The following is a 21,519-nucleotide window of genomic DNA, read 5'->3' as shown; positions in this document are numbered from 1 at the left end:
GCTACTATTCCGTATACTAGGGTTCATTTCCCATCACCCTCTGCCCTAGACTCTTTCCGACTTAAAGCGGAGTTCCGCCGAAAAAAAAAAAAAAAATTAAAGTCAGCAGCTACAAATACAGCAATATTATATAGGACACTTACCTGTGCAGGGCGCCCGTGATGTCCTCCCCCGAAGCCGATCTGTCCCTTGGCTCCCAGGTGGAGGTGCCGGCATCTTCGGTAAGGCAATCAGGAAGCGAAGCCTTGCGGCTTCACAGCCTGGTTCCCTACTGCACATGCGCAATCTCACTGGTCCCTGCTGTCCTGTCTTCTGGGACCTGTGTGTCTCCCAGAAGACAGCGGGGGGGGGGGGGGGACAGAGGAGGGGCCGGACGGACATTGCATAGATAGTGGATACTGCAGCAATCTATGCCCGGGAGTGGGAGCAAATAGCTGGATTAAACAGGTATCTACTCCATCCCTGAAAGGTGCCAAACGTGACACCGGGGGGGGGGATCCGAAAAGCGGAAGTTCCATTTTTGGGTAGAACTCCGCTTTAGAATTATAAAGGACAGACTAGCCCCATCCACTAGGTCTACCTAGGGGAGGGCTATTAAAAGGGCTGCACAGTGGCTAAGTGGTTAGCACTTCTGCCTGGCAGCACTTGGGTCAGTAGTTCAAATCCCAACCACAGCACTACTTGCCTGGAGTTTGCATTTTCCCACTGTGCCTGCGTGGGTTTCCTCCAGGTACTTCGGTTTCCACCCACACTCCAAAGACATTCTGGTTAATTGGCTCTGCTCTAAATTGGCCCTAGTGTTTGTATGTATGAATGTGAGTTAGGGACCTTAGATTGTAAGCTCCTTGAGGGCAGGGACTGATGTGAATGAACAATATATATGTAAAGCACTGCATAAATTGGTGGTCCTATATAAGTACCTGTAATACATAAAAAATAAAAGGGGATACTAACCCCTTTTTACAAGCAGCTGCAGCCAATCAGCAATAACCATTGATCAGTATTTTCTGACAGCAGAGGAGTCCCTATAGCATGATAGAGTGTATTCTTGTAAGTGGAATCCTTGGCTTTTTCAAGATTCCATTGTTAGGCACAGTGATGTCAGGAAGCAGCCAGAGGCCAAGGAGGAAGATAAGTATAATTTTTATCTTGTTCCTTGAGTATTCTTTTGAACTTTATGAAACTAGTAAACCATCATGGGTTTAAATAGTTACTTGGGTGCTGGAAGGAGCTGGTTATCAGCATGAATTTAAAGCGGAGTTCCACCCAAAAATGGAACTTCCACTTTAAGGGAAGGTAACCCCCTGACATGCCACATTTGGCATGTCATTTTTTGGGAGGGGGGGGGCGGATACCCTCTTTTTAGAGAGTCACAGCTCCCACTTCCTCCCGGTGCACCACGGCACTGGAAGGGAGATCACCTCTCCCCCCTCCCTCTCGGCAATCATCTGGGGCACGTCACAGGTCCCAGATGATTGCCCGGCAAGTCACAGTGCGCCGCACAGCTCGCGCATGTGCGGTGCATGCCCGGCTGTGAAGCCACAGCCGGGCGCCCGCAGTAACAATGCTGGCGCAGCAGAGAGGAGAGGGAGACGAGCGGGGTTTCGTTCCCCCGCATCGCTGGACCCTGGGACAGGTAAGTGTCTGATTATTAAAAGTCAGCAGCTGCAGTATTTCTAGCTGCTGACTTTTATTTTTTTTTTTTTAAGTGGAACTCCGCTTTAAGCAGTTGACAGTGGAGAAATTGAAACATTAGAGGCCTCTCACCAATGACTGTTAAGTTGATCACCCACTATAGGGTTGATTTACTAAAGGCAAATAGACTGTGCACTTTACAAGGGCATTTGATCCACAGCTTAGAAAATGAGGTAAAGCTTCACTTTGCAAAGTATACCCAATCATATGCAAGGGGGAAAAAAAACAGCATTTTTGCTTGACAGGCAATACACTGGTCCTACAGCGCTGCAAAGATGCGGCTTGCAGGACTTTTTTGACCATCCTGCAAGCGCACCGCTCCAGTGTGAAAGCCCTCGGGCTTTCACACTGGAGACACAGGAGAGGTTCTTTACAGGCGCTACACAGGTGCTATTTTTAGCGCTGTAGCGCCTGTAAAGTGACTCAGTGTGAAAATAGCCTATTAGGGAATTTTGAGAACTATGCAGTCAGATGAGAACAAAGTTGCTATGGAATGGAAAATATACCTAAGCTATTTATCTTTTGTTTTTAAGAATTTGAACGGACGCACTACCCCGATGTCTTTGCCAGGGAAAGATTAGCAGCAAAGATCGATCTGCCTGAAGCTCGCATCCAGGTGAGGCTAATATTAATTCTTGTGAGTTGAAACACAAGCAAAATATAACATATACTCAGGGTTACATGAGCGTGTCACAATCTTTGCTACCGCTTGTTCGCTGTATCCCCATCAATGCTCTGCTAATGAGATGATGGACAAGAAATATTTAAATTTCATAGAAGCAAAGAGACGCTATTGCCAGTATAGCCTAGGCTTTTTGTTGAGTTCCAGACATAGTACAACGTTTTGAAGATGGGCTATTTATGTATGTAAAATGTGGGCTGCGATGGAGTATCTTTGTCAACTTTGAAAAGTCACATTTTCTTTATACTAGAGTTTGTAAGGACTGTATACTGTTCTGTGTATATTGTCTTTTCATGTTGAGAATTAAAAAAATACATATCTATATTTCATATTTCAATTTCCAGCCAACAGGTAGAGCTCTTGGCTCCTTTTCATGTGTATAACAGGCTAGTCTTCCTGTAGATTAGAAGGTCAGGCTATTTAACATTCACCTTTTAAATGTTGCTGCCCTCACTGCTCTCCATCAAACTGTATTCAACTATGAACAAAGTACCTTTTTGCCTAATTTTCCTATAGGATCACATGACCACAATGCCGTAACATCTCCGTCTGATGTGCAGGGTTGACAACAAGACGGAATTAGAGCAGTGACATCACCCACTGGCTTCCATTTCTGTAGGCGTTGTTGAAGTGGGAGAGAGTCTTCCCCTACCAGCTGCAAATTGCTCAAAGGGGTCAGGAATTTGCGGTTACATGATCGCATAGAAAAACCCATTGAAAAAAAGTATTTACATAGTGTTTTGTACTTAATTGCAAGCATGGGGAGCCATCATGTAACGGTAGATGTTATAAAGCCTAAACTTCTACAGTAGAACTATGGCCTCTCTTTTAAAGCAGAATTCCACCAAAAGTGGTACTTCTGCTTTAAGGGCTCCTCCCCGACTCCTGTTTGTGAAACTGAGCTTTTTTGGAGAAGGATTGGAGCAGGTATCCAATTTTGACAGGTGCTTCCACTCCGGTTTTGGTCACCTTAGGCGATCAGAAGCGGAAGTTCTCATTCCCGAAGTCTTCTGGAACACATGACAGGTCCTAGAAGACTTCGATACCAGTCACAGAGCGCACCGTTGCTCGCACATGCACAGTGGGCACCCTGCTGTGAAGGCGCAAGCTGTCACAGCTGGGTGCCCATAGTAGAGATGCCAGCTCCGCCGAAGGAGGACTCCGGCAGAACACGGCTGCGGTGAGTGCACCGCAGGATCGTGGGACAGGTGAGTGTGTTTACTAAAAGTCAGCAGCTACAGTTTTTGTAGCTGATGACTTTTAATAAACAAACAAATGACTGGAACTCCGCTTTAATAAGTGCTGCAATGCTTATTTATAAGTGCATCTGCATCTGATCTCTTAGTCCTTCTGAAAACTCTAACAAATACCTGTCGATCCTGCCAGTGGCGTCTACCTAAAGCACATTGTGTGGCAACAATGCATCACTGCTCCTGAGTTCAGAGCAGAGTTACCACCCTCGTGTAGGCTGTGCCTTTCTGCTCTACAGTGGGATCAAAAAATGTTGCTGAGGTTGTCAGTATCAGCATTGTCACTGCTGATTCACAGGCCTGTAGCTTGTCAATCAGCACCACCTAGTCCTGCCAACTGCTTTCTGCAGAGGACGGGAGTGGGGGGAAAACACTGGAACTAGCATCTATTATAGAACCTATTCCAAAGCAGTAAGGAACCGGAAGTGCAGCTCCCACTGTACAATCCTGCAGATCTCAAGGGAGCTTCCAGAGAGCTTCTGAAGTAAGAAAAAAATTGCTTTAATGTGGCTTAAAAAAATATTAAAGGTTAATGAAACAGTAAAAATAACTGTCTGGAGCTGGGCTTTTATTGATAAAAAAACTGTTGTTTACAGAGCTCAATACCTTAAGCTGAGATTTATATGTTACAATGTGGATGGCAGGGTGTTCAGTCCCTCTTTCATGTAGACTGCAAATTCCCTCTTGTATCATTAGACTGACAGTAGGAGTTAGCCAATCAGATGAAAGAATAACAGAGCAAACGCAGATACTAGTGGGAATGTAATAGTTTTCATCTGTGGTTAGAGATTGGATTACTTTAAAGTTGCTCATGGGCCAGCTTAATTAAATATTTCTCCATGTGATGTACAGTATGTGGATTTTATGTTCTAAAGGGACCATAGTTTGCAGAGATACAAAGTTTAGTGGTGGAGAGTGGCAGCTGCAGGTCTAAAGCGCAACACAAACATTATAATTTAAACATACAACCTCTTTTAGATCTACCAACAACTATGTATTGCAAGGATCTACCTGATTGGATACAAATTGATTAGCTAGATAACATAGTTCCTCATATTACATAGTTTTGGTGAATCTAAAGTTAATTCTACAAAGATTGGACGGGCAGATTGTAGGACGTATGGTGAGCTTGACATCCAGGCCCCGGAGGTTGGGACCTAGTGATGCTACTGACTGAAAAGATAATACGATCTGATGTAAAGATTAAATCGTTTTAACTTTGTAATGTTGTTGTTCACTTTATATGTATGCAAGGGCTTAAAAAACTTGAAGCCCGAGAAAGACAACAAAGATTAGGACACCTAAACAAAGGCTTGCATTTACATCCGATTCCTGTCCCTTGGGGGTTCACACTTCTTTTTAGCAATTCATAGTCAGGCCAAAGCAACATCCCAAACAAAGCTTGCTACATCTACTATGTTTAATGTTTTCAAGTCACAACAGCATGTAAAAGTTCCTGTTTTGGCTGCAGTTTTCGCCAACCCAATACCCTGACTAGGTGGGCCTAAGAGTGCAGATAGGCCTTCTTCACTTAGCTGTGCTTACAGTCTCCTTTAGACTTACCAAAAATATATAATGCAAAAGCCTAACTCAACAATCCTTTTAATTTGTTTCTGGTCAGTCACGGAAGATTTTGTAGGAAAAGGGCCTGTAAAATACCATGACATTGCATGAAACAGTCATGTGATCAATCATATGTCTGGGAAGGTTCTCGTTTACTCAGGTCATGGTTATTGTAGTTAGTCACATTCAGCTGGACTTGTTCTGTGATGTTGTAGATGTTTTATGGTTTGTCCAAGCCACTTCTTGGGGTGTAATGAAAAATACTCCACAATATTGTACACAATAGCCGCTAGTAATAATCCCATGTGAAATCCAACAGGCTGGTTGTACCCAAGTTGATTGATTGATCAACTTAGATACAATCAGCCTGCCCATACATGGTTCGAATCTCAGCTGGCCGAAATGCAAACCGTCTATGGCTAGCTTAAGGCCTGGTTCACATCTATGCCTTTTTCAGTGCGTTTTCAGTTTTGCAGCAGTGCACTACAGTCCATTTAACATGGTTTCCTATGGGTCACATTCACATCTGTGCGTTTTCCACCTGTGCATTTTTTGTAAAGGGTCAGAGATTTTTTTCCCACTGCAGGTTGCGTTTTCGGTTCCATAGACTTAAATGGAACTTCTTGTTGGTTTCTCCTGCAAGAAAACAATCAACTTACGAAAACGCAAAACAAGTCAAAAACACATAAAAAATGTATCAAAAACAATGCAAAGCACACACAGAAAATGCATCAACCGCAAACTGCATAGGTGTGAACTAGGCCTAAGAACAGGATGGGAGGTGTGAAAAATGTGGAACCATTCTGACCTAGTTACAGTACATAATCCCATCCATGGTGTCAAGAAGGCTTCATAAATGTTAATCCTTCGATTTACATGGTCGAAGGTGTGAATTGTTAAAATGGCATTACAGTATCTGGAAGACATATGGTATCGAAGGTCTCCACTCCTATTAAATTATGGTTGTTCCAGCTTGACATAGTTGGCCTCTTACTACAATCCTCTTGCAAACAAATTGTCCTCTCTGTCCAAAATGTATTTTTCTAACATTCATTGGAACTTAAAAGAGATGTATGGAGTTTTTTATTTTTTAAGATTTATACTTACCTAGGTGGTGCTGCATCTGTCCCCAGGCACCTCTAACACTTAGATCTGAGCAATCGAACACCGCCGATCACTCAGTTCTCACAGCTCTGTGAGCAGAAAGCTGCTGACTGTCAGTCACCGCTCTCTGCTCTGCCCACCTCCCCTTGTGCTCACTGGGAGCACTAGGCTGTGGAGGGGGCGGGAGGAACACCCGGCTTTGGCTCTCAGTGGCTTGCTGAGAGGCTGAGCCGGGTACTGGTCCAGGCATGTGGGCAGATCCTGACTCCATTGTCGCGATCTTTCCCTTGCCTGGACCAGCACCGTGACATCAGCCGACAGCAGGCTTCAGCTCGCTGTCTGCTGAAAGCGGGTCACAGGAGTGCAGAACGAACTGCACTTCTGCGATCCACAGGAGAAGTACAGCCAAATAAGCTTTGGCTGTACTTCTCCTTTAAGAAATGTCATGGACAAGATATCAAATGTTTTCAACATTATAGAGAAAGTCCAGTTGAATGTGAGTAACTAGCACTAGATAAAAGACGTCGTAGCTCTCAATAGCATCTTGTGCATAGCTCCCAACTGTTCCTGGTGGGACATTTCCTTTTACAAAGCAAAGTTTCCTGTCCTGCTTTCCATTGCTGATCTTGCTATGGAAATGCTAGTTGCCTGGCTGTCATGATGAATCTGTGATATCCGTCACTGACCTGGAACATGAATGCATCCATTGGCAGACTGATCAGAAACATATATGCAGCCAATATAGTCAGAACCTCTGATCTGGATACTTGTTTTAAGTCAGTGACTCAGAAAATTATGATATCAAAGGATCATTATAACAGGCAGGCAATTAGCAATACCAGAAAAAAAGGCAGCAGTGGCAGCCAATGTACAGTATTTCTCTTAGGACAGGTTTCTTTTAGATCATTTCACTGCGCAGTGTCCACAATTATTTTACAATGAAAAGTTATATATTTTTCTTTTGAAATTTAAAAACTTTAGAGTCCATTCTGTTGGCTTTTTGCAGCTTTCTAATGGCAGCATGAATTAAAAAGCACAGAGGGTATTTTATGATGCTATGATCTGGATATGATCGATCTATATTTTAGACTGTATGCTCTTATGGGGCTCCTAACCATCTTGTCCTGAATTGTATTGTAGCTGTACTGTCCTTCTTTATAGTGTAAAGAGATGCACACTGTTGGCACTATATAAATCCTGTTTAAAAATAATGTGATCTATATATACTTTTCATTTATCAAAAGAACAATCAATGGGTGGGTTACCTTCTTTTCTTTTGTTCTGTTGTCAAAGCACAGTCAAGGTGGACTCCCAATCCTCCACCGATATTTAAATAGAAGAAAAAAACGGGACCCATGCTTCAATGCAATTCTTCTTTACTGCAATTCTTCTTTACTTCAATTTACTTCACATAGCCAGATAAGCCTCATGAAGAGCAGTGATGCTCGCAACTGTACAGTGGCCTGCACTTTTTGTACATGTTTTTGAATGAAATTGAAGTAAAGAAGAATTGCATTGAAGCACAGGTCCCGTTTTTTTCTTCTACTTTTCATTTATCAATAAAAATAAAAAAGAGGAAGGATGTGTGTTACAACAGGAACCACTAGTTCCTTTTTAAAGCAGTTCTCAAGTTAAGGCCCAAAAGTCTGCATTGAAATTAGGTAATTAATTCTGGCTAAGTAACCATGGTGCTCAGTAAGCAATCATATTTCATTATTTTATAGCGGTCAATACATTGAAAGATGAATATCTGATATGGGTTACATCAATTTTTAAATTCCTCCCTGCTGTACTGAAGGGAAACAATTACATTTATTGTGAACCCCGTGGGCACAGCTTAAACTAGCGGCGCTTTACCAGCATTTTTTGTGCGCTAGTGGGGCGCTTTTAACCCCCGCTAGTGGCCGAATAAAGGGTTAAAAGCGCCCACAGGTGCTTTGCAGGAGCTTCCCATTGATTTCAATGGGAAGGGGCGCTTTAGGAGCGGTGTATTCACCACTCCTAAAGCGCAGCAAAGAAGCTGCTTGCAGGACTTTTTTTGACACCCTGCCAGCGCAGTGTGAAAGCACTCAGGCTTTCACATTGGGATTGCAGATGAGGCTTCTTTCGGGTGCTTTACAGGCGCTTTTTTTAAAGCTAAAGCACCTGAAAAACGCCCAAGTGTGAAAGGGGTCTCAGTGTGAAAGCTCTCCGGCTTTCAAATTGGGATTGCAGATGAGGCTTCTTTCAGGCGCTTTACAGGTGCTTTTTTAAATGCTAAAGCGCCTGAAAAACACCCCAGTGTGAAAGGGGTCTAATACTTACCTGAGTCCCATCTAGATCTGGCGATGTTGTAGGAGTGTCTCGACTGCCCGGGACTCCCCTCCTCATTGCCTTAAAAACACTCCAGTGTGAAAGGGGTCTTAGGGGGGCTGAGGGGAGCTGCTTCACACAGAAAGCTTTTTATCTTATTGCATAGAATGAATTAAGATAAAAAAAACCTTCTGTCTTTAAAATCACTTTAAGTTATGTGTAATAAAATGGAATCACAGGGAAAAAGTATTAAACACATGAAGAAAGGGAGGTGCAAAATAGACATGGAAAGCCAAGACACCAGTTGAAATCCATCAGTTAACAGAAAGCAATCCTGCCCCTTGTTAGTGCAAATTAATATCAGCTGGTTTAGCCTCAACTGTTGGCCTATAAAAAGGTGTCACACGAGAAACATCTCATGATGGGTAAAAGCAAAGAGCTCTTTCAAGACCTTCGCAACCTAATGCCGCGTACACACGATCGGACATTCCGACAACAAAACTGTGGATTTATTACCGACGGATGTTGGCTCAAACATCAAGAACGCGGTGACATACAACACGTACGACGAGCCGAGAAAAATAAAGTTCAATAGCCAGTGCGGCTCTTCTGCTTGATTCCGAGCATGCGTGGAATTTTGTGCGTCGGAATTGTGTATGCATGATGGGGAAATTTGAGATCCAGCTCTTAAATTTTTGTTGTTGGAAATTCCGACAGCAGATGCCCGATGGAGCCTACACACGGTCAGAATTTCCGACAATGAGCTCACATGGAACATTTGTTGTCGGAAATTCCGACCGTGTGTATGCGGCATTATTGTTGCAAAACAGACTGATCGCATTGTGTCACGTACCTGATGGCGGAGCCCAGAGTGCAGGGAGTGGCCTTTCGTGTGCCTCTGGCTCAAGAACCCCTGATAGAGGAAACAGGGACTCGAGAGCACAGGGGGCCACAAGTGCCTGGCAGGTGGCAGGTGTTCTGTAGTTCAACTGGAGCACTGGAACAGCAGACTGTAAGAAGATGCACCGGAACTCTGGCAGGAACACTGGAACCACTGGCTGTGAGGAGGAGCACTGTAGTAGGCAGGAACTCAGGAACAGCAGGCAGCAGGGAGGTGTTCTGTAGTTCAGCTGGAGCACTGGAACAGCAGACTGTAAGAAGATGCACTGGAACTCTGGCAGGAACACTGGAACCGCTGGCTGTGAGGAGGAGCACTGTAGTAGGCAGGAACCCCGGAACAGCAGGCAGCAGGGAGGTGTTCTGTAGTTCAGCTGGAGCACAAGCAGGGTCAGACAGGCCGGGTCAACACTGGCGGGCAAGCAGGCACCAAATGGAAGCAGAAGAGTAGTCAGGATACAGACCGGGTCGGCAACAGACAGGTAGCGGATGACCGTAGGAGGAGGCAGGAGAATAGTCAAACAAGCCAGGGTCGGGGACTGGTAGCAAACAGGAGTAGTCAGGAGCAGGCCGGGTAAACAGGAAGCAGGTAGGCAGGTATACAGGTAGCTTAGGGTCACAGGGAACGCTGTAGACCGGACAGCAAGAAAGCATGCTGACAGGCTCCTTTAAATAGGCCTAATGGCGCCAAATGCTGTCACAGCGCAACCGCGCGCACTCGTGCACGTCCGTGTACCGATCGTACGTGCCCGTTCGTACCATTGTGCACCCGCGTACACCCGTTCGTACTAGCGCGCACCCGCATGCGTCCGTTCACGCCAACGCGCCTCCGCACGCGTCCTCTGGCTCTATCAACAGTGGTTCTGTTAACCGATCTTCCGCCAACGGCTCTGCTAACAGGACGCCTTTCATGACACATTGGTTACAGAAGGATTTCTAAACTTCTGAATGTTCCAGTGAGCATTGTTGGGGCCATAATCCAGAAGTGGAAAGAACATAATTTCACCATAAACCGGCCAAGACCGGGTGCTCCTCGCAAGATTTCTGACAGAGGAGTGAAAAGAATTATCAGAAGAGTTGTCTAAGAGCCAAGGACCACTTGTGGAGAGCTTCAGAAAGACCTGGAATTAGCAGGTACAATTGTTTCAAAGAAAACAATAAGCAATTCACTTAACCGCCACGGCCCATATCCACGCTCACCACGCAAGACTCCATTGCTGAAGAAAAAGCATGTTGATGGTTGTTTAATGTTTGCTGCACAACATTTAGACAAGCCTGTGAAATACTGGTAGAGTATAGTCTGGTCAAATGAGACCAAAATCAAACTCTGTGGATGCCATAATACACACCGTGTTTGGAGGTCAAATGGCACTGCACATCACCCCAAAAGCACCATACTAACAGTGTTTGGCAATGGGAACAGCATGGTGTGGGGCTGTTTTTCAGCATACAGTACTGGCAAACGTCATGTCATTGAAGGAAAAATAAATGGAAAAATGTACCAAGACATTCTTGATAAAAATCTGCTGCCATCTACCAGGATGATGGAGATGAAACTAGGGTGAACATTTATGAAAGACAATGATCCCAAAGATAGAAGGAAGAAACACAAAGCTAAGGAAACTCTCAATTGGTTTCAAAGAAAGAAAATAAAGCTACTAGTAATGCCCAGACAATCACCTGACTTGAATCTATTAGAAAATCTATGGAAAGAACTAAAGATCATAGTTCATAGACGATGCCCACGGAACCTTCAAGATTTAAAGACTGTTTGTGTGGAGGAATGGGCCAAATGCATGCAGCTAGTTTCTCCATACAGGAGGCATCTTGAAGCTGTCATTACCAACAGAGGATTTTGTACGAAGTATTAAATAAGTTTCAGTTAGCGTGTTCAATACTTTTTCCTGGCGTCATTTCATTTTCTTACACATAACTTAATTTCTGAACTTATTTGTTTTGGTTTCTTTGTATGTATGGATTGCGTGGGTTGTTACTGACATGTGGTGCAAATTTCATGTCAATAGCACCTTTAGAAATATATTTACCTAGAAAAATTGTGACATGTTCAATACTTATTTTACCTGCTGTATATGTATGTTGCAAGGAAGATAAATTGCAGTAAAGTAATGTTTTACTTACACCCTTGGTTTTAATAAAACAAATTGCATAGTTTTAAAGTGTTAATTGGGGCATTATTTTACTAAAACAGTTGTTTTCTATGCTGAAATCTCTGCATGGGTAGTTTTTAGAGTTAAGGGTTAGGCCTCATGCACACGGACATTTTTACAGCCGCTTTTTTGAGCGTTTTTTGCAGCTTAAAAACACCTGTCTATGTTAGACTATGGCTTCATTCCCACCTAGGCATTTTTGAGCTGCAAATGGCATAGGCGTTTTTAGGCTGTAAAAAAACCCCAAAACTAGTGGGTTCTGAGAAACGTTTTTCAGCTGTAAAAACGCTCTAATGCTGATAAATGCCGATAAACGTTGATAAACGCTCAGAAACCAATGTTTTTTAACGTTTTTGATCCATTGAAAAAAAAAAAAAAATTTGAAAAAAAACAAAAGACAACAAAATCCACATTTTTTTTCCAAGGGATGTTGGCTCAAACTTGTCTTACATACACACGGTCACACAAATCTTGTCGGAAATTCCAAACCTCAAGAACGCAGTGACATACAACACATACAACGAGCTGAGAACAATGAAGTTCAATAGCCAGTGCGGCTCTTCTGCTTGATTCCGAGCATGCGTGGAACTTTGTGCATCGGAATTGTGTACACGCGATCGGAATTTCTGACAACGAATTTTGTTGTCGGAAAATTTGAGATCCAGATCTCAAATTTTGTTTGTCGGAAATTCCGATGGAAAATGTCCGATGGTGCCTATACACAGTCGGAATTTCTGACAACAAGCACCTATCGAACATTTCCCGTTGGAAAATCTGATTGTGTGTACGCGGCATTAGTGTTCCAAACAGCCCCAGTCCACCCTGTCGAAAGCCTTTTCGGCGTCAATCAACAGGAATGTGACTGGGGTCTTCCCCCCTCTGCTTCATGAATCAAACACAGTGACTTCAATTTCAAATGAGTCTGTCATATCTAACACATCCTCAGCCTGGATGGCTAATGTTGCCATTGGCAAGTAAACAGTATGGAGAGCTCAAAGACATTAAATATGACACTTCAAAGGTACACTGAAAATATTAATCAACAGAAGAACCAATTACATTGCCTACTTCTCTTACCCTAGTTCTTCATAGCATTATTTCTGTAATTTCAGTACAGTGTTTACGCCGTGTCACAGGACCTTTTTCTTTTAGGTTTGGTTCTCAAACCGGCGAGCAAAATGGAGACGGGAAGAAAAACTACGTAACCAGAGGCGCCAGGCAGGCAGCGCGTCCAGCCATCTTTCTATCAACAGCTCTTTCTCCAACAGTGTTTACCAGTCTATACCGCCACCCAGCAGCTCAGGTAAGCACCGAGAGAAGGAGACAACATTGCAAACAACAGCCACTAATTATAAGATCTGAAAAGAACCTGTACTGTAAGCACTCTGGGGTCTTTTATAAAACATACCGGCAGGTTGTCTCAGATTTTATTAATGGCAGAAACCAATCAAATTCTCACATCCTTTCTGCTGCTGCAGTATAATTGGTTGCTGTAGGTACAGCCTAGCTGAGATGACTCCAACATTGTAACTTGAGTGACTAGTTTTGTGTAAAATGTGTATCTTTATGCAGTAGATAATTCTGGGTTCACTAGATATTTATATGTATTTTATAAAATAATGTACAATCTTTATTGTATGGACAATTTATTTTAGTTTTCCAGAGTTGGGCTTTAGCCTGTTAGAGGTCCACCTTTGGGTACATGTATTTGTGGTTAACATTCTGTGCCATTTTTTTTTATTACAGAACACGTATGTTGACTTTGTGTTTCTAGGATATAGCACAAACTTTTTCCCTATTTTCTTTTTATTATGCTTATTGAATAAATAAAAAGTTATAGAGTTTACTTTTACAATGTTGCAATGCTTATGTAGCAAAAATACAGAGTAACAATAAGAACTGGTATAAAAGTATTGTATGGTTAAGGGAAAAGATTAAAGGGTAGGTTAACCTTTTCACAAAAAAATTTTAAAAAAGGTAAAAAATGCCACATAACCTGGCCACCCCTCTGGACCCCGCTGCCCATAGCGGCTGACCATGCACTGCAATACACAGCCCTGAGTATCCATCGTAATGCTTGCAAATGGTAAGCTCTCATTGGTCAGCGTGACCACACTGACCGATGAGAAGCATTTCTTTCTTCTAGAAAAGCTTACTAGAAGACAAGTTTCTCATTAGTCAGCATATTTAAGTCGCTGCATTGGCCAATGAGCACTTGCCAGTGCAGGTATCATTCTGGATAGTCACTCCAGGGCTATGTATAGCAGTGTGTGTTGTACAGAACGCTACTCCGGCAGCAAAGGGCACCAGAGGGCATCACAACTGCTTTGTGCATTGGGGTAGAGAGTGGTGACCAGGCTTTTTGGAGTTAGTTTACCTTTTCATTTTTTTGACTGGGGTATTAAATTTTCTCAAGCTCATGTGAAATACTCACCATTTTTTCATGAATCAGAAAGTTGGCTTTCAGTTAACGTTAAAATAATTTTTGGTGATTTCCAAGTTCTAGCTATTGATATTTTTGCCTGCTAAGAAGATTTAGAATATCAGAAGTTGAGAGTGTTTTGGTATTCTTATTAGTGGTTCATTGAGAAGGGCTCCATGTAAATTTTTGGCAATATTAGGATTGGTGACAGAGTAAATAGGAGTATATATCCTTTTCCAGAAGCATCTAATAATGAGAAACTGCCCTCAAATATGTTACATTGTTCCTCAGTAGCCATATTGTTCAAAACATTTTGAAGTATTTTAATCTACAGCAGTTTTGCTACTTTAGAAAAAATTAAGTACCACCTAGAGATGGTTTTAAAGTTTTCTTTTATGAGACATATTAATTATTTCCTTTATGGCTTTGTATAGAACATTTTTGCCTGTCTTTCATTTCTATAGTTTGTTCAATGTCTGGTACCCACTTTTCCAAGTAGGGTAGTTTGGATGTAGTAGTAGTAAATTGAGTGTATAGGAAGAAAATATGTCCTTTATGTCCCAGTGAGGTAAAGCACCAACTTTTAAAAGATGTCATAGGGCTCTTTGTTTCATGAATGCTGTGTATACACTGTTCAATTTAATTTTTTAAGTTTTAAATAGAGTAGGTAATGGTTAAAACCCCATAATTTTTTTGTCATTTTTATTCCATTGTGGACATTTCCCTTCACTTCCTATCCTGTAGACACAGCAGAGAATAAAAAAAATCCTTTCTTGAACAGTTGTCATAGTGTCTGCATCGAAAGATTTCCCCTCTATTTCTGTTCTAGTTTTCTCACTTTCAGTCTCAGTAACAATGGCCACTTAGACAAACAGAGATGATGATTCTCCCTAGAAGGCATATAGAAGACCATAAACTTTGCCAAGAATTCTAAACCTTATTCTGCTCTAAATTGAAAAAAACTGGTTTATATACACTTAAAGCCCAAGGGTTTAACTACAGCAAGCTGCTAGTTTTGGATCCTTTATTTTATGGAAAAAATAGCATTGTGTAGCACTAGAGGATTTACTTTTGAGATGATGGTTAGACACGGGAGACATTTTAATAGGAATCCCATCACATATAGTAGGATAGTATGCACTGATCAGCCATAGCATTATGACAACCCACCATAACATTATGTCCTCCCATCTGGGTTCCTTCTTCCATTGCTCTGTGGTCCAGTTCTGATGCTCACATGCCCACTGTAATTGCTTTTGGCTGTGGACAAGGGTCAGCATGGGCACCCTGACCAGTCTGCAGCTATGCAGCCCCATATGCAACAAGCTGTGATGCACTCTGTGTTCTGATACCTTTCTATCGGAACCAGCATTAACTTTTAAAAGGAATTTGAGCTACAGTAGCTCTTCTTTTGGATTGTACTACATGGGCCAGCCTTTGCTCCTTATGTGTATCGACAAGCCTTGGCTGCCTGTTACCCTGTCACCGGTTTGACGGCTTTCCTACTTTGGACCACTTTTGGTAGATCCTGACCACTGCAGACTGGGAACATCTCACTAGAGCTTCAATTTTGGAGTTTCTCTGATCCAGTTGTCTAGCCTATACAATTTTCTCCTTTGCCAAAGCCACTCAGATCCTTACATTTGCCTATTTTTTCTGCTTTCAACATATCAACATCAGAGACAACATATTCACTTGCTGCCTAATATGTCTAACTCACTTTCAAGTGCCATTGTAACAAAATAATCACTTTACCTGTCAGTGGTAATATAATGTTATGGCTGATCAGTGTATAATTAGTGATGCGTAAAGCTGGACACTAGGGATGAGTTTTCTGTTCGGGTCGAACATGAGTTCGACTCAAACATTGGCTGTTCACTCGTTCGTCGAAAAAAAGAACATTATGGGCCGTTCGCGGCAAATTCAAGCGGCGCATAACGGCCCATAATGCACTGTGGGAGTGCAGTGCATTGCTGTATGATGATTGTCTAAAGCATGCACCATGACCTGCATGCTTTGGCCAATCCCAGCGCCCTCAGCTAAGAGAGCCATAATTGGCCAAAGGCAGGGTGCCTTTTGTGAATCATGGCTCAGGGGGACTAAGTCCATGCCAAAAAACTATATAAGGCTGCCTGCACGTCGGCCCCATGTAGTGTTGTTGTTGGCGTGAATGGAGAGAGAGTGTCATGTAGATTGAGTAGGCAGGCAGGCAGGTTATTCAGTTAGCTGCAGTGTGTTTAATATATATATACAGACAGTCTTGTGTGTGTGTGTGTGTGTGTGTATATATATATATATATATATATATATATATATATATATATATACACAATATATCCAGTTTAGCTATATCTGACTGCAGGCCGTTCCTGGTGTACTTTTTCTAATATACTTCAGGCAGGCAGGTTATTCAGTTAGCTGCAGTGTATTTAATATGTATATGTATGTATATGTATATATATATATATACGCAGACAGTCTTGTCTTGTGTATGTTTTTCTAATATACTTCAGGCAGTGTACACAGTACTGTGCACCCATAGTGCAATGGCTACTACTTTTCTGGTGGTGTACACAGTACACCCATAGTTGTTATTACACTTCTGTTGGTGTACACAGTACCGTGCACTTATAGTGCAGTTTCTACTACTTTTCTGGTGGTGTACACAATACAGTACACCCATAGTTGTTATTACACTTCTGTTGGTGTACACAGTACCGTGCACCCTTAGTGCAGTTTCTACTACTTTCCTGGTGGTGTACACAATACATACAGTGCACCCATAGTTGTTATTGCACTTCTGTTGCTGCACGGTACACAGTTGCTACTACTTTTCTGGTGGTGTACACAGTACACAATACATACAGTGCACCCATAGTTGCTATTAGACTTCTGGTGGTGTACACAATACCGTTCACCCCTAGTGCAGTTGCTACTTTTCTGGTGGTGTACACAATACATACAGTGCACCCATAGTTGCTATTAGACTTCTGGTGGAGTACACAATACCGTTCACCCCTAGTGCAGTTACTACTACTTTTCTGGTGGTATACACAATACAGTACACCCATAGTTGTTATTACACTTCTGTTAGTGTACACTGTACCGTGCACCCCTAGTGCAGTTGCTACTACTTTTCTTGTGGTGTACACAATACAGTACACCCATAATTGTTGTTACACTTCTGTTGGTGTACACAGTACGGTGCACCCGTATTGCAGTTTCAAGTGCTACTACTTTTCTGGCGGTGTACACAAAACATACAGTGCACCAATAGTTGTTATTAAACTTCTGTTGGTGTACACAGTACCGTGCACCCCTAGTGCAGTTGCTACTACTTTTCTGGTGGTGTACACAGTACACAATACATACAGTGCACCCATAGTTGCTATTAGACTTCTGGTGGTGTACACAATATCGTTCACCCCTAGTACAATTGCTACTACTTTTCTGGTGGTGTACACAATACAGTACACCCATAGTTGTTATTACACTTCTGTTGGTGTACACAGTACCGTGCAACCCTAGTGCAGTTGATACTACTTTTCTGGTGGTGTACACAGTACACAATACAGTGTAGTGTGGTTTTGCTAAACAAAATTTACAGCATGTCTGGAAGGCCACCAAGGAGAGGCAGACACTCACAGGCCACTAAAAGAGGGCAAGCAGGCTCTGTGTCTACAGTCAACAGTGCTGGTCGTGGACACGGTGCATCCTCAGCACATGGCCGTGGGGCACGCTTGTTCTTTTTTTCTGCAGCTGGCCATGTTATTGAGCCACAACATGCAGGAGAGTTGGTGGAATGGATAACAAAGCCCTCCACATCCTCCTCATCCTCTGTCACTCAGGTTTAGAGTAGAGTAATGCAGCTGCCAAAGCGCCTATTTCATCAGCTCCATGTCAACAGTCACTCCTTCCCTAGCCCCACCATCATGCATGGAGGAGTCCCCTGAACTATTCGACCACAGTGTTGGGTACATGCTGCAGGAGGATACGCAGCAATTTGAAGGCTCCGATGATGGTACCCAGGTTGAGGAAGGGAGTAACGTGAGCCTAGAGAGAGGGGGTGCCCAAGAAGGTCAAGAAACTGGCAGTCATGTTCCCCGAGCTGCAGCATACTGCCAAGTTTGCTCCAGTGATGAGGAGGGAGGGGATGATGAGGTCACTGACTCTACTTGGGTGCCTGATAGAAGAGAGGAGGAGGAGGCACATCTCCAATGAGGCAGGATGCCCTCCAAGGGGCAGCCACCGTATTGCATCACACCGCAGAGCTAAGCAGGTGCAGGGCGCCCTGCTGACTCCCCACATGTTTTGAAAAGTTCTTTGGTGTGGGCCTTTTTTGACACATGTGCAGCAGATCACACTGTTGCTGTTTGCAACATATGTCTGAAGCGTATCAAGCGTGGCCAAAACAGCAGCCACTTGGGCACCACATGCTTGAACAGACATATGACGACCTCCCATGCAGTCCGTTGGCAACAGCACTTAAAAGACCCACATCAAAGAACAAGGCGGACCTCTCCTTGCTTCTCATCAGCTGGGATCTCCAACCTCACTATACCTCCAGTCCTCTCAGAAACCTGCACTGAGAGGAATGAAGGTATAGAAATAGGTGCCCCAAGTACTTGTGGCCAATCTGCTAGCGGTACACCAACATCGGATTTTAGCAGGCAAATTTCCCTACCCCAGTTGCTAAACCATCGAAAGACATTCCGTCCCAGCCATCCACATGCTCAGTGTGAATGCTAGCTTGGCCAAATTGCTAGCACTGCAACTGCTGCCTTATCATCTGGTAGACTCTGCCCCCTTTTGTGAATTTGTGTAATGTGCGGTACCTCAGAGGCAGGTTCCCAAACGCCATTTCTTTTCAAGGAAGGCCGTTCCGGCTCTCTACCAGCATGTGGAAGACAATTTCTTGGCCTCGTTGGACAGGGCGGTCAGCAGTAAGGTGCACATTACTGCTAACTCCTGGTTCAGCAGGCATGGAGAGGGACGTTACCTTTCTTTCACAGCACACTGGGTAACTCTGCTGGCAGCTGGGAAGGATGCAGGACAGGGTTCAGTATTGTTGGAGCTTGTTCCGCCACCACGCTTCCAAAATGCTAGTGGTGATTCTACCACAGCTCTCTCCTCCACCCCCTCCACTTCTTCTTTCTCTATGGCCTCTTCCTCTGCAGATTTCTCCTCTGAACCAGCGGTGCTCCGTAGGTGTTCAAGGGGCTATGCAAGCACTCAGGCAAAAAGATGCCATGCGGTGCTTGAGTTGGTCTGCATAGGGGACAGGAGCCACACTGGGGCAGAGATTCTGTTAGCTCTGCAGGGGCAGGCTGAGGGGTGGTTGACGACACGCCAGCTTCAGCCAGGAATGGTTGTATGCGACAATGGCACCAACCTCCTCTCCTCCCTCCGACAGGGACACTTGACCCATGTTCCCTGTTTGGCTCAGGTCCTGAATTTGGTGGTGCAGTGGTTCTTGAACACGTACCCTGGCTTACAGGATCTCCTGAGGCAGGCCAGGAAAGTCTGTGGTTGTGTCCGCCGGTCATATGCCAGTGCTCGGCTGGCTGGCATTCAAAAAGAATGCAACCTGCTCAAGAACCGCCTCATTTGTGACATGCCCACCAGATGGAACTCAATGTTGGCAATGCTGCAGCGGCTGCACACGCAGCAGAGGGCCATCAATGAGTACCTGTGTGAGTATGACACAAGGACAGGGTCAGGGGAGCTTGGCTTTTTTTCCCCACGCCAGTGGCTACTGATCAAGGATGCATGCACTGTCCTGTCACCAATTGAGGAGGCCACGAGGATGGTGAGCAGTGACAGTGCATGCTTCAGTGATACTGTCCCTCTTGTCTTCCTGTTGGAGCACACGCTTTGTGGAATAATGGACAGGGCACTTGAGGCAGAACAGCGGGAGGAAGAGGAGGACTTCCTTACCTCTCAAGACCCCCTTTATCAATATACTAGTATTCCTGCACGCCCACCGATCACACAGGAAGAAGAAGAGGAGGAGGAGGATTGTGTCAGCATGGAGGGGGAGGATAACACTCAGCATCAGCAGCAGTCTTCAAGAGATCGTTAATAATGGAAAATTACAAGCGCGCCACCAATGAATACATATCGTGATACAATGTATACAACAGCTTTATCCACGTGATTTACCACTATTTTTGTGAAAAAATAAATGAAAAAATAAATAAAAAATTGTGATACATTGTTGTACCTAGTGTTTATATATCACAAATAAAGAGCAACTAAGTTACTCTATATACTAGTAACCTAATACCAACATATTTAAATAAAATCCTTTTCAGAATTGTGAAATAATTATGTGCCTTTTAGAACTAGTGTTATTGTGAAAAAATAAATTATGGTGATCTATGTGCTCAACAATCTAATTGTTCCCACTTCACACACCAATTAAATTAATAATTGTTCCTCTGCCAAAATTTTTTTTCTTATAAATATACAACCTCGTGATATATCATAAACAATAAAGTCAATGTGAGGATATCTTGTATTGTGGATCAACCATGAATCTTCCGCTTTGACACACACAGATGATCTTCCCACTTTAGGTAAAGTAAAAATGCTCTCTTACCGAATCTGTTGGATCTCAGATTATAGAGATCTAAAAGGCTTGTTGCATTTGCCTGCCGGCTTCTGTGACCTCCACCTGGGTAACACTCCAGAAAGCTGTCCTCTCTTCCTTCAGTGGAACAGCAAACAGACACTTGTTTAAGGTTCAGGTGTTGATTTCCACAACTGCGGAGGGGAGATCAATTATCTTCCCTGGATCCTCCACATATCCAGACCCCTCAATGAAGACAAAACGGGGGAGACTCCATAGTGTAGATGTATAAAATTTATTATAAAAAGTCACTTTTCACTCCACAGCAATTGCGCACAGCATTAAAAACACAGCATTCCAAGAACTGCAAGCCAAATAGTCAAATCAAATTGCACAGCAAAATACACCGCAAATTGTGCACAGTAAAGGGAGCCGGATAAAAAATAGCAATAGCTTACAGGCAGCAGAGGGTTGAGCCTTCTTACTGCATGGGGAAAAAATGAATAAAACATGATGGCATTACAGCCACTTGCTCCATCCGACGCACGTTTCCCCTCAACAGGCTTCTACTGGGAACGGAGACATATTCTGCCTGTAAGCTATTGCTATTTTTTATCCGGTTCCCTTTGGTGTGCACAATTTGCGGTGTATTTTGCTGTGCAATTTGATTTGACTTTTTGGCTTGCAGTTCTTGGAATGCTGTGTTTTTAATGCTGTGCGCAATTGCTGTGGAGTGATGAGTGACTTTTTATAATAAATTTTATACATCTACACTATGGAGTCTCCCCCGTTTTGTCTTCATTGAGGGGTCTGGATATGTGGAGGATCCAGGGAAGATAATTGATCTTCCCTCCCGCAGTTGTGGAAATCAACAC

At 43.4% G+C, this 21,519-nt stretch overlaps 1 protein-coding gene across 1 annotated transcript in view; it reads left to right on the top strand.

Annotated features, from left to right (window-relative positions):
• The window catches only part of LOC141110675 (paired box protein Pax-6-like), an 80,196-nt gene that overhangs the window by 38,932 nt on the left and 19,745 nt on the right, over positions 1 to 21,519 (top strand). Inside the window, exons 4-5 of the mRNA XM_073602163.1 lie at positions 2,229 to 2,311; positions 12,804 to 12,954. Of these exons, the coding sequence (XP_073458264.1) occupies positions 2,229 to 2,311; positions 12,804 to 12,954 (234 nt within the window). The remainder of the gene's footprint in view (positions 1 to 2,228; positions 2,312 to 12,803; positions 12,955 to 21,519) is intronic.

This window comes from Aquarana catesbeiana, linkage group LG10 (assembly GCF_042186555.1).
Source record: "Aquarana catesbeiana isolate 2022-GZ linkage group LG10, ASM4218655v1, whole genome shotgun sequence".
NCBI lineage: Eukaryota > Metazoa > Chordata > Amphibia > Anura > Ranidae > Aquarana > Aquarana catesbeiana.
Note: the sequence above shows the minus strand (reverse complement) of the source record. Positions and strands in the feature narration are given on the sequence as shown.